We start from the raw sequence: 13,929 nt of genomic DNA on the forward strand, positions 1-13,929 counted from the left end.
ATTTAAACAGCATATTTATGAAACAGACAAAAACTGTTTATGTTTTGTTCCTATTGCCAGTGATGGAGCATTGTTTAATATGTTTGGAAGAAAATATGTTTTTGTTAGGAAGAGGAACTGGATTTTAGTAATTGTAACGTAATGCGACCACGTAATGAAGCGGTGTATAAATGAATTGGTGTACGTAGATGTACATAAACGCATATTATTTTTGTCTAATTACTAAAGTAAAAACCATAACAAAAATAAGTATTTTGGTGCTGATTTATGTTTTTGGAGTTAAATTCCAACTCCAATAATTTTCAGGCATTAGATTTGGGTTTGGCACTTTTGTAGAGGTTAGCATTAGCAAGCAAGCTAGCTTTGACTACATGAAGGGATTAGATCCCGCCTTTCTATCGGAGCTCTCTAAAGCCACGCCTCCTCAATTAAGCTACGTTTGTGACACAAGTATGTAACCCTACAATAGTAATGAACATAAACTATTTACAGTTATTGTTAGAACTTCACGCATAATACATTTGTTGTTTATTATGGGCAGGTTAACACAAATACATAAGTTAACGGGAAGGTAGGACATCCTCTGTTTAGTTGGTAATAGACACTAATTTAAGTGAGTGAAATTAAATAATTTGAGGTACGCGCGATCATACAAATTACTTTTGTTTTAATAGGTGTGTCCGACAGTGGCGGCTGGTGACTTCTTTTTTGAGGGCCTCGATGCGAAGTTCGTCACAACATGTATGTAGCCCTTCGTGTGTGGTTCGTATTTCAAAATATGTGCTCTACGCGTCGACTGATCCTATGTGCATCACGTGTTTTGTCAAAATAAGTGCCTGCGGTTTATGATAAAAGAGGCGCTCGCATTTGCCAGATACTCGTATAATCTCATGCGTAGTCACAGTTTGTTGTTAAGGGAGTGTCTTGCGTGTATTTTGTGAATGTGAGAGTCTCTTTTATCATAAACAGTTTTGACGTGTGTGCAGCAGGCACTTATTTTGACAAAACACACGATGCACATGGTTCACATGACACAACAAACACATATTTTGAAAACACAAGCAACACACATGACACTCTGAACACATTTTTGGAATTTGCGCCCCTCGGATGAGCAGTCAAAAGCCGCCACTGGTGTCCGACAGGCGCTGTTGCGCAGACTGATAGGCGTACGGTACAACATCAAAGAACTGCGAAAGTGATTCGAGAGAATGTTCCGTATCCTTTCGAAACACTCTTGCTGTGCTACGCCTGCCAGTCTGCGCAGCACTGCATGAAGTCAAACGCATTTATTGTTTCGTTGATATAACGTGACACCCATAGACTGTAAAAAAAAGATGGACGACCAATACGTTCAGTTGTAATGAACTGAACGTAAAATGTACAGTACGACGATGGGCGCTGACATGTTACGCAAAAAATGTAATTTTGGAACCAGGGCATGTGCAGAAGGAATCGTCCATGGAGCCCAGAGGCGGAGCCACGGTATCAAATTTACCCCAAGCACTCGTATGCCCAATTTAACCATGCCCTTTGAACTTCTCATTTGACACCTAATTTTGTTGGGGTGAAATAACACAGAAATCGAAAATTAATATTTAGTCTTCCTTAAGCCCACTCAGAGAAGGTGTCAATCACAAATGTCAATCATAACGGATTTCTATAGCATCACATTATTAGCTGAAACAACTTATCACAAAAATGAACAATTTAACATATCACCGTGATAACAACTACCTTAATGGACCAAAACCATCTTTCTGAAAATTTTAGTGTAATTTATTTTTTATTTCGACCCGAGTGCCGTTTGTTTGCATGGAGAGGGGGTGGGGTTTATGACTTGTACTGCATCCAGCCAGTAGGGGGCGATTTTAATTGAATCGCTTGTAGGCTTGGAGTTTTCTTAAAGCTACAGCTTGTACCGCTGTTGCAAATTGTGCGGAACCATTTCAGTATCTTTTATTGTTACCTGACCATTCTCTCTTTATAGTGTTTTGCATTATTTAGCTATAGCATAATATTGTTGTTACGTGTTTTACAGCTGCCATTATTATGTATTTTATGCAAATTCATTTTGCCGTTGTTACTGTTGCTATAGAAACGCATAATCCCCAGTCCGAGGATGTAGAACATCACGTGTCGTCATCTGGAAACAACTGTAATTATGACACGGCGCGAACGTAGCATGGATTCAGAATACTTATAATAAGATTACAGTTACTATTTTATTGATTACGTAACAACATTACTTGTCAGGGTCTATGTTCTGTTTAGTTCTGTTTCTATTGTTCTCTTTGTTCCCTGCTCATTTGAGTTCATTAGTTTCCTTGGTTACAGATTGTGTTCCTCTTGATTTCTATAGTTTCTAATTATCACCACCTGTGTATCCTTCAGTTTTCCTGTGTATTTATATTCCTGTTTGGGAGCCCAACTCATATTTCTCATCTTTATCTGAGCAGGCGGTTGCCTCAGGGTTTAGACTATGTTGTGAGTCTTTGAGTTGTTTTGGAAGAAATGGAGGGTTATATGCTTTACAATCCCATTGATGTTTATTAATGATTTTACTTGAAATGTAATTGTGAATGCAACTAAAAAATGTGTGATTGGACCTTATATCATCGTTTCCCACCATTTTGAGACCTACATTTTCAAACTCCTCCTCCAGCATTTGTCTGATTTGCAAAATTCGGACTGTCGCATCTAGAGACACCCAAGACAAAGTTATTAAAGGGGACATATCATCAAAATCTGACCTTTTTCATGTTTAAGTGATATAATTGGGTCCCCAGTGCTTTTATCAACCTAGAAAATATTAAAAAAGATCAACCCAGTAACTTGGTTTTGGTAAACCATTCTCTGCAAGCATGTAAAAAATAGGTCATTGAAATTTGGATCCCCTTGTAATGTAAGAAGGAGATAATAACGCCCCTTAATCTGCACTATACAACCACGGCACTGACATTTAGTGCAGCTCATTTGCATTTTAAAGGACACACCCAAAAACGACAATTTTTTTCTCACACCTACAAAGTGGTAATTTTAACATGCTATAATAAATTATTTATATGATATTTTGAGCTAGAACTTCACATGCATACTCTGGGGAGACCAAAGATTTATTTGACATCTTAAAAAGGTTTTGTGAAATGTCACCTTTAAAGATTTTTGATACACCAATCTGTTATTTTATACAGTGTCAATTAATTTTACATAGAGTGTGCAAAAATGGCTATATTGTCGGCAAATTTGCACATGTTGACACAAAACTTAAAAGTCATTACAGTCATGACCTGAGGGTTCATGCACAGTTTCTTCACAGTGCCATCTAGTGGTGTTACATTTTTACATGCCTGTAACTTTGGCTGTGGCTGACATTTTTTCAAAGGAATAATTTCCGTAGATTCCTTAATTGTTGCCGTCTCCAACGATACCAAACATGGCAAGTTTCGCCATGTGGTTTGTCCAATACTGCGAGTTAGCGCTTAAAACCATTCACGACTTTCTTTGTGAGTGCTACTCAGATTGACGTGAAACCACGTAGAAAACACGGAATCAAAGCTACTTTAGCCACTTAAATGACAAAATGTCAAAATTTCCATTGTACATGGCCGAAAAATGCCAAAAAAGATAAGTGTCATTAAGTTTTTATACAAATATGAGATTTGTTCACCAAATTTGACACGCTGGTGTATGGACATTTTTTGAGGCTACACAAAAAAAGTGGTGTGACTGTGCCACTTGTTGACCTTAAAATTTAACAATGGCAAGCAAGCCAAATGGTCAAACAGCTGTATATTTGCCAAACTGAATAGTATTGACATGAAACCTGCCTCATATAATTCGTTTTTTGCATGCAGTTTCATCACAGCGCCACCTAGTAGTGCAAAAATATGAAAAATTGCTCTTTTTGCTTATAATAACTATTACAAGGTTTGGTCAAAATCATGACAGTGGTCTCATTAAATTCCTTGAGGAATAGAGAGTCGAACGGTACCCAATTTTCCTCGGTCGGCCATTTTGTCTGTCGGCCATTTTGAAAATCATCATAAAATGCATTATTTTATGAACACAACTGCGTATCACTACAATACTTAGCATGTTTCTTTAAGATCATGTTCTGAAAGCACCTGCAAATATTTCTTCGGTGCGTTCTAGGGGCCAAGGTATATAACAAAATTTACAAAAATTGTCATTTGCAATTCGAGAGTAACATCATTAGATTTGGTTGGATTTGAGGCTGTATCTTTGCCAAACTTACACGTATTGATGCAAAACTTGGTACATGTCATCATGGTCATGACACGACCTGTATAGTTTTATCACATCACCACCTAAATGTGAGACTAATGAGTAACGTTCCAATAACTTCGATATGCTTGAGTTATTATCATGCATGCGATGATTATCAATATCCTTCAATGATGGCCACTTTTATGCTTTTGCAAACATATATATTTCTAATTAATGCACAAAATGAGATATTATCACCAGATAATAAGCAGTGTCTTTATTTTAGTTCCTATCACAGTCCATTATGGCAATCGATTAAAATGGTCATCAATTTAAAGACAAAATGACAAAAAATCATATCCACCGTGGATATGGGGCTGTATCTTTGCAAAACTTTGGTGTATTGACGTGGTGCAGGCACAACTGGCTTATTATTTTAAGCATTTTACCCACAGGCCATAAAACTACATGAATGTATGCAGACTTAATATTCCATACAATAGAACAATGGATTGGCTGGTAACAATAGAGCAAGTCATGAATGCTTGCTTCCAGCTGGTTGCATGAACACATAAAGTTTATGTTTGTTGAATGGCTTGAGAATAATACTAAGAAAGTAAAAACCTATCTGTAAGCAAAAGTCAGACTCATGCTGTTTCTATACCACGGATGTAACCACATTGGTGAATCGAATGTAGTAATTTAAAAACCAACAATTTAAAAACTATATTGTGGTAATGTACATCTTACATTAGATCAGTTGCTTTTAGTTTATCAAGAAAGATTTTTATGTGTCTCTCAACACAGATTAGCTACTAACCCATCATTTATTCATAAGTTATAGGTTTGAAAGATTGGTGCTAAATGTAAATGTAAAAACAAAAGGTTCTTAAAACATGAAATGTTAAAAGCATCATCTTAAACGCTTGTTTTTAATGAGCAGGTCAATTTCATTACACACATGAATGAACTCTTTCACACAGACACAATATTTGTCTGGTTCAAGCCCACAAACGTCCGAACATGACATTGTCCATAAAGAAACTGTCCATAAAGGGCCACACAGGACACTTCGACATTTTATAACTATGCAACATGCGAAATACAAATTGTATATTTTATATCGCACAAGGAAGGGAACATACCAGATGGTAAATCAACTGTAGTGCAGACGATCATGCATACCAAGCACATACTGAGGATCCATAAATCACAATTTATGAACTTATGAACAAAAATTTCAGAAAAAATATTATAAATACGATGAACACCAACACAACCAGTACGTAACACTGATGCAGTATATATATATTAGAATACTTTTTGCATATATCAGGTATATGAGGTATACATTACTCGTCCTTAAAGGGAATAATTACTATTTTTCATGTTCCTTATGTCCATAATCGTAAGAAGTGGTTACAGTGGTTAGCAATAGTTAGGTAGCTACTACCTACTTCATGGTTACATCTTTATTCATCAATATTTCACATGAGAATGGGAATTAATGTAGTTATTAATGGTACAATGTGTACATTCTGTAGTGCTGGGATAAGCTAAAGTCTGTGTAAAGTCATTTCAAAGAATGGTTTCTAAACGCATTATACATTTTTAGAAATGTATTGCTGAAACACGTTACAAAAACTGTCGACTATGTAGTACTGAATTGTGGAGTTACACCGTTAAACAGTTTTTACACATTTCTGTGTTCAGGATTATTTGGGCGGAGCTAAAACGGTGGCTACATGATGCATTGGAGCCACCGAGCATGGCCCCGCCCCTAACACAATCGCAAGCATTCAGGTTGTAGCTGTGTTTGATAGTTGAGAGAGATGGCAGCTTTCAGTAGGCGTGGTTTTATCGCCAAAAGCAGACACGCCCCCTACGTTTGAGTTTTTTTTTCAAGATTTTAATAAATAATTTTATTTACTTGCCATTTTTTTAATCATTCAAATTTGGCTGGGTGGTTAATAGGGCTGCAAAACGATTAATCGCGACTAATCGTTTGCATAATAAAAGTTTTTGTATTTGTATGTATATATAAATACATACAAATGTAAGTATATTTAAAAAATATATGTGTATATAACAATTTTTAATATAAATATAATGTATATTATATTATATATAATTATAAATAATAAATATATAGATTTTTTATATATTTTTTTCTTATAATTATACATGCATGTGTGTGTATTTATATTTACATAATTATTATACACAGTAAACACACACACATATATGATTTAAACAAAAAAAAGTTTATTCTGCTAAACGATTATTCGCAATTAATCGTTTTGCAGATCTAGTGGTTAAAGAACAAGTTCGGTATTTTACACCCAAAGCCCTGCTTTCAGATTGTTTATGATGAAACAGGTTTTATCGTAGTTTTTGCCAACTCCATTGACTTGTATTAGATGTGCTGTGAGGTACGGTATTACTCGCGCCGGGAACCCGTTTGTATTCTTGCAATTGGAAAAGGCGGATTATCACCACCAACTGGGCTGGAGTGTCTATTATTCAAGCTTTCAATGGAAGAATATACAGGTGTGAGGCGTTTGGAAAAATAGGTCCACAAGTTTACAACGAACGGTAAAACACCTGTTGGAAATTATCTTTTGCAGCGATTTTTGTGTGAGTATATCAGTGAACACCCCTGACCACTCGGTGAGTTTCACGTCCTTGTAAATGAAAGTTTAATGCACTTTAGGAAGGATTGTTTCAGTGCACCCATAAACCCATTATAGAGGTGGGAGGTGATACAAGAAACACCCGAAAATTCTCGGGCCAGCATCATATGTCCAAATTTCAGTCAAAACTGTTCTATTTCATCATAAACAATCTGAAAACAGGGCTTTAAGTGTAAAATACCGAACTTGTCCTTTAATAACACATTTTTCTTTGGTGTGACAAACTGAAACACATTTAATATCTGACTTTACACAGACTTTCACATCTAACCGTTAAATATTTTAGGGCCATCAAGCGATCCATTTAAATCCATTTTGGCATTATGGGTTGCAATAGAATTGAATGCAGTGTTATTTAGTCCTCAACCTTCTGCGCAACTCTACAGAACGTCCAATGGTGCTCCACCGTGTTTTCATTGGCTCGTTCGCTCATGTGATGCACTCTCGTGTTTCGAATCGTGAAACCTTGTTTGGAGATGTACTCCACCAGATGCACCCTAAGGGACACCTCCTGGTGGTAGTCGCATGGTCCAAAAGTAAAGGACACTTGAAAGTCCCTAGTGTCCATCATATGTTTATTCCATCTGGTGAAGTTGTTGGAGATGCCTTCCAGCAACGCATGAACTTTGGTGGTGATGGTGAGTTGGGTGATAATGACAGCCACAGGGTTTGAATATTTGGACAGCTTACGAGTACTTGAAAGTTCTACCACTTGCTCGAACGTGTCCAAGGGGTAAAGCGGCTTGGTGGTGTCGCCTAAAGACTGAATCAACGGCTCTATCTGGTAGAAGTCAGCTTCCTTCCTCAGAAGTTCGGTTTCTTTGAAGTCACAAGGTAATGTCAGTTTTGAGGTTCTTAAAAAGTTCAAAATGTAACGGAATAGAGGACCGTCTCGATCTATGAAATAGTTGCCCCGGGAATCTCGCGTGGTGGGGAAGTCGCCACGAAACATGGCGCCCAACATGGAGTCCGGATAACGCTGGAGAGTCGTCAGTGATGTCGTGTACAAATGGCCGCCAACATTTAGGGTAACGGTATCCGTCATCTACAACAAAGATAGATGAACACAAGTGATGTATGCTGTAGTGTGTACCTCCTGAGAGTGTCCAATTGGTACCAATATAACAAATATTTGTGTCATAATTTGCAATGCTAGTATAGAGATGGTCATGACACCAACACACCACATTCCATGATGGAGGCCAACAATGAGCTGGGCTGACAATGTCGCTATGAACAATGGTTACTATGGCAACTGAAGTTTGCCAAATAGAGCGTTAGGAATTATGCATTGTTAAAATGCCACATTAGACCAGTGGTGATGTTTTAACTGGTGTTGTTTACGAGACCCAAATTTGCAAAATAGTACCACCCTTATGAAAATTAACAATGTTTTTTGAGGTAAAAGTGTAATAATCATGATTTTTTTTGTTTAACTGTAGTAAAACCATGTTTAATTTTCGTAAGGGGAATAGTAAAATCTTTTGTCATTTACATTTATGCATTTGGCAGATGATTTCATACAAAACGAAAGTTTAAGTTAACTTTTTGCATTGCTACCATGATTCTTAAAAACCATTTAACTATTAAATAGCAATTAATATCAAAAAAATAAAAAATAGTGAAAATATTAATATTACCTTGGACACGGCCAACAAATGGATATTGATGGATAGGTACTTTAAATTTATTGTACAAATGTATTTCGTGTTTGGTTTCTGAATATTTCTTGAATGGTTTTTCCAATATAAAATTTAACATTTACTAACCATGTGTTTCCAGTCGCCATTCTCCATAAGGCCAAGCGTTTGGTTTTATTCAGTGATAGTGAAACACTAGTGTAGAAAAACTTAACCTGCGACATAGAAAACACACAATATCATAGTTTAAAATTTCAATTTCAAGTGTAGTACAGATAAGGCGATTCGGGATTGAAAAGTATATTATAGTTTATGAAATGGGTTCGAATTCACGCAGCGCTGCGCAAACCGATCAGCAAATGACATCAAGTACCGCGAGAACGCTATACTAAAGAGAAGCTCTCGCGATACTTTGATAAACGATCGGTTTACGCAGCGCCGCATGAAACCGAACACACCTACTGTCTGCGTGAGGCGTACTAGACACACACTACGCGTTTGACCACATAAAGATCCAATGTATTAAATAATAAACAAACAAAAACATATAAATACAGCTAGCTGTATACAAGTCTACTTCTCGATATTAATAAATGTAAGGAAACCTATTACGCATCATCTATCGCGGCTGTAGTAATACCGTATTAATAACACAACAAACATTTACAACGAATTGACTTTATTATGCGAATAAAAACGCTTGTATAAACCTTACCTCGTTGAAAATTTTAGTCTCGACTCTTTATCCGTCGGACGGTCCGATGCATCAGAAATATGGAGGACAGCAGATGCGTAAACGCGTTAGTTTGCGTTCCTGTTTGCTAAATCAGATTTTTTCATTAGGTTCCTCAAAAATGTAAACATTTTAAAGCTGTCGTTTCCCAAAGTGACTCGTTTTGCGTGTGAAATAAATGTAAAAGTCATGTTAAGGATGCGCACAGTGTAGGACGGATGACACAAGTCACAATGTGGAATGACCGGAAGTAACACGCCCACAACAAAGTCCCGCCCCTTCAATGCTCTCTAGCATGTAGATAGATAGATAGATAGATAGATAGATAGATAGATAGATAGATAGATAGATAGATAGATAGATAGATAGATAGATAGATAGATAGATAGATAGATAGATAGATAGAAACATTATTTTAAATGCATAACATTGCGCTTTACATTCACATTAATTGTCCTACCGGTTTCCATGTGAACAAACTTCTACTTCAAACCTTCCTGAGGTATTATAAAATTTAACATAAAAATTTATTTATAGAACACAATAAGTATAAATAAGAAAGTAATACAATTTCCCAAAATAGTGATATTTAAGAAAATCACATTCACTCTTACAACACCTTGTGATAAAAGTTTATTTTTCAATTAAAGTAGAATTTACAGCATAACAATGTTCATGGCTGGTTGTTTATAGTCGTGATTAACACCTGTAATGTCATAACCGCATTATTCCTCATTTTACTGTTAACTCCACCAATGAGGGAACAGGAAAGACTCATGTAACAGAAAAAACATGTACAAGATATAAGAGAAATTCCTATTCGCTGTTCACTGATGTAGAAATGAAGTACATAATATTAAATGTCGTCCCGATAATGCATTAAACATTCAATGTCTTTTTAACGGAGAAGATAATGTCTTTGATTTGTGGTACGCTGTTGTCCTCCAAGATCTTGGCATATGGCATTGGAATATCCACACCGGTGACACGAACCGCCGGGGCGTCGAGGTAATTGAAAGCAGGACCTTTAATTAAAAGATAAAAGAATGGTTTATCACTGCACCACAGAGGTCTGAACTCAGATCAAAATCGCAAAGCATTGTTTTTACCCTCCATGATTCGGGCAAGGATCTCAGATCCCACTCCGAACTGTGGCCAGCCCCCCTCTACAGTGACAAGATGATTGGTTTTCATTATGCTCGCATCGATGGTTTCTGTGTCGAGCGGCCGGATGGTGCGCAGGTTGATAACCTGCAGATTAAAACATGAGATTTTTTACAATAATATTATTTATTCACTTTAAAGCCATCAGATGTTTATTTAAAAAAAAAAAATCAGTAAAAGGCGACTCAGTACCTCACATTCGATGCCCTCCTTGGCCAAAACCGCAGCAGCATCGAGACACAGCCCAACCATTCGTGAATGAGACACGATTGTGACGTGGTTTCCTACATCATAACATCAATATTAATGACATGCAGTAATAAGTTTGGCCACCTTTTTACATATATTTCTACATTTTCATACATGGCACCGTTACCCACCCTGTCTTTCAATCTTTGCTTTTCCGATAGGTACGAGGAAGTCTTTCGATAGCACCTCTTCTGACATTTCAAAAGGAACTCCATACATCAGCTCGTTCTCCAAAAACACCACTGCGAACACACGACACGAAAGTCAGACCTTAATGCGTTTAAAACAGACATCAACCTCATCCAGCCCAAAGCTCACCGGGGTTGTCGTCTCGGATGGCCGATTTCAGAAGCCCTCTGGCGTCTTCGGCGCTCCAGGGACTGACCACCTTTAGGCCTGGACAGTGTCCGTACCAGGCTGCAAAGCACTGGGAATGCTGAGCCGCCACGCCGGCGGACGCTCCGTTGGGACCGCGGAAAACGATCGGAACGGATTGGAAGCCAGCAGACATGTAGTAAGTCTTCGCAGCCGAGTTGATGACCTGGTCAATGGCTTGCATGGAGAAGTTGAAGGTCATGAACTCACAAATGGGCCTCAAACCTCCCTGAAAGAGGTACGGTGATTTTAAGTTGTGATTTTTTTGTTTGCTTTATCAGTAACAATTTCAACAAAAACATACCATAGCTGCACCAACAGCAATACCAGCAAATCCCATCTATGGAGAACAAAAGTTACGTTGATATAGTACTTATACAAATGCAAAAATGTGCACACAATAAGTAATCTCTCACCTCTGTAGTCGGTGTGTCGATGATGCGCTTATCTCCATACTTTTTCCAAAGGCCTCTGCTAACCTGTAACCCAAGAAAACTTCATTCATCACCCCAACAGCCTACAAACAACGTAGTACAAAACATCTTCATCTAACACTCACCTTATATGCACCATCGTACTGTGCAACTTCTTCTCCAAGAAGAAAAACCCGTTCGTCCCTCTCCAGCTCCTCGTCCATGGCCTGGTTGAGGGCATCTCTGACTGTTACCTGCAATAATTCAGAGTCTCTTAATATTACGGTACATATGCAGAATACCATTGTTTTCCATGACACATGTCCAAAAACTGTTTATTTCGACAATAGCATAGAGCATGTCCATTGAAACACGACACCAGTCCAAAACACCTATATTTACAAAATACCATGGATATACAATGGTATAGAAAATGCCTCAAACACTGTAAAATTACCATGAAATATATACCAAAACATTACATTATGATAGAATATGTCCAAAATACCCTGTGTTATTACTATTGTACTGTACTATTGTATTGTTTTGTATTGTATTGTATTGTATGATTAATACTGTAGATGTCATGACATAAAAGTTTTATTTAATTTTTTAAAACAAATATTGTGCATACACCCCAAAATAGCATTACAATTGAAGATATTCAAGAACAAGTTATTATATGTGCACATAACCCCCCAAAAACTGTATTACCATGGTAGATATCCAAAAAACAAGGTATTATCATTGCACATACTCAAAAACAGTATTACACGTATTATAGTAGTATAAGTATCCAAAAACATTTTTTACTATTGTACATCCATTAAAACATAATATTATCATGGTAAACATCCACAGAAAACAACAGCAAAAAAAGATTTCCATGGTAGACATCCAAAAGCAATCATTGTGTATTATTATTGCACATACCCCAAAACAACCCCAAACAAGCTATTACTATTGCACATACCTTAAAATATAGCATTGCCATTGCATATATATATATAAAAATAAGTTACTACCATTGTAAACACCTTATAACATTGCATTACCATAGTACATACCACGGTACTTTATTGTTAGTGCAGTTGTTACTCTTTACAGGCATGTAATACTAGATAGACAGTGACAGATGAGCTGAGACATATGCAAATTCATATTTTAAGCATATTTTAAAGACGAAATATTTATGATATCCGTTTATAATCTGCTGAAGGTGAAACAGCATCACTGACCTGCACCGCAGCCGGCGGCGTCCTGTGAAACTCCCGCCGCAAAACGGCTGAAACCGCATTCTGAGTGACAAACACATATAAATTATAATTTACTAAACACTTTCCTTATAAACACAACTGTTGTATTGCAGTCATATTTAAAAAATACACATAAATACCTTCCCCGAGCGCAGGAAACACCTCAATGACGCCATGTTTCACTGTCCTCTGCATGGGGGCGGGACTATCATGTGTCACCGCCTAGGGCCAATCACAGAGCGCGTTGTAAAAGCAGAACAGGAAACTCGGTGAGTGCAGCCAATCAGTGCAGGGGAATCACGACGTAGGCGGAAGTTTTCGTCAGACTGTCAATGGGCGTCCAAGGGCAAGGCAGAAATCTTTATATAGATACTGATTTCAAAATCAGTTTGCTGCATAAGACTTGATCAAATGTAACGTTGAAGAAATTAAATTTTGTAAAATTAAGGATAATACATTTACGTTTCATCATATATGTGCGATTATCTTTATGATGTTATCAGTACGATTTAGTTTATCGTAACAATATACACAATTATTACGGATTTACAACTATTTATATATTTTAAAAAGAAAACAAATATTTTAAATATATAAATAGTTGTTAATAAGTAATAATTGCGTATATTGTTACGAAAGATTAATCACGATTAAATGCATACAAAATAAAAGTTTGTTTTGGCATAATATGTGTGCGCAATGTGTGTAATTATTTTGTATATATAAAATATACAAGTATATAAATAGTATTGTAAATAGTATATATACTTGTATATTTTATATGTACAAAATAATTACACACATTGCGCACACATATTTATGCCAAAAGAAACTTTTATTTTCTATGCAATTATTAAATACACATACATGCGTGTATGCATTAAGAAACATTTACATGTATATTATATATATATATATATATATATATATATATATAAATAAATAAAAATGTACGTACATATTTTTTATACATAATAATAACACACAATACACACACAAATATATTATGCAAACACAAACTTTTATTTTGTATGCGATTAATCTTTTGACAGCCCTACTTTTTATATAAATTGTTTAATTATTTTTATGTATTAATATTATAAATATAATAGTTATGCATATACATTATAGACAGAAAAAAGACAAAGAACTTTATAAAGCCAGTTTAATTGTACT

At 36.3% G+C, this 13,929-nt stretch overlaps 2 protein-coding genes across 3 annotated transcripts; both read right to left on the reverse strand.

Moving 5' to 3' along the window:
- Positions 1–5,144: 5,144 nt before the first annotated feature.
- On the reverse strand, positions 5,145–9,546 carry kctd6a (potassium channel tetramerization domain containing 6a). Of its 2 annotated transcripts, XM_055218032.2 has the most exons (3): positions 9,279–9,544; positions 8,693–8,778; positions 5,145–7,968 (listed from the first exon to the last, which is right to left on the reverse strand). In XM_055218032.2, exons 2-3 carry the CDS (start codon positions 8,717–8,719, stop codon positions 7,279–7,281), a joined length of 717 nt encoding a protein of 238 aa, XP_055074007.2. In that variant the 5' UTR covers positions 8,720–8,778; positions 9,279–9,544; the 3' UTR covers positions 5,145–7,278. The 2 variants fall into 2 exon arrangements, with proteins under 2 accessions (XP_055074007.2, XP_073717836.1); XM_073861735.1 differs by lacking the exon at positions 8,693–8,778 and having other exon boundaries at positions 9,279–9,546.
- Positions 9,547–9,914: 368 nt separating this feature from the next.
- On the reverse strand, positions 9,915–12,993 carry pdhb (pyruvate dehydrogenase E1 subunit beta). Its single transcript, XM_055218031.2, has 10 exons — positions 12,894–12,993; positions 12,736–12,795; positions 11,644–11,751; positions 11,501–11,563; positions 11,389–11,424; positions 11,028–11,313; positions 10,841–10,951; positions 10,653–10,744; positions 10,406–10,547; positions 9,915–10,321 (listed from the first exon to the last, which is right to left on the reverse strand). Exons 1-10 carry the CDS (start codon positions 12,927–12,929, stop codon positions 10,176–10,178), a joined length of 1,080 nt encoding a protein of 359 aa, XP_055074006.2. The 5' UTR covers positions 12,930–12,993; the 3' UTR covers positions 9,915–10,175.
- Positions 12,994–13,929: the final 936 nt, after the last annotated feature.

Source organism: Misgurnus anguillicaudatus, chromosome 23, assembly GCF_027580225.2.
Source record: "Misgurnus anguillicaudatus chromosome 23, ASM2758022v2, whole genome shotgun sequence".
NCBI lineage: Eukaryota > Metazoa > Chordata > Actinopteri > Cypriniformes > Cobitidae > Misgurnus > Misgurnus anguillicaudatus.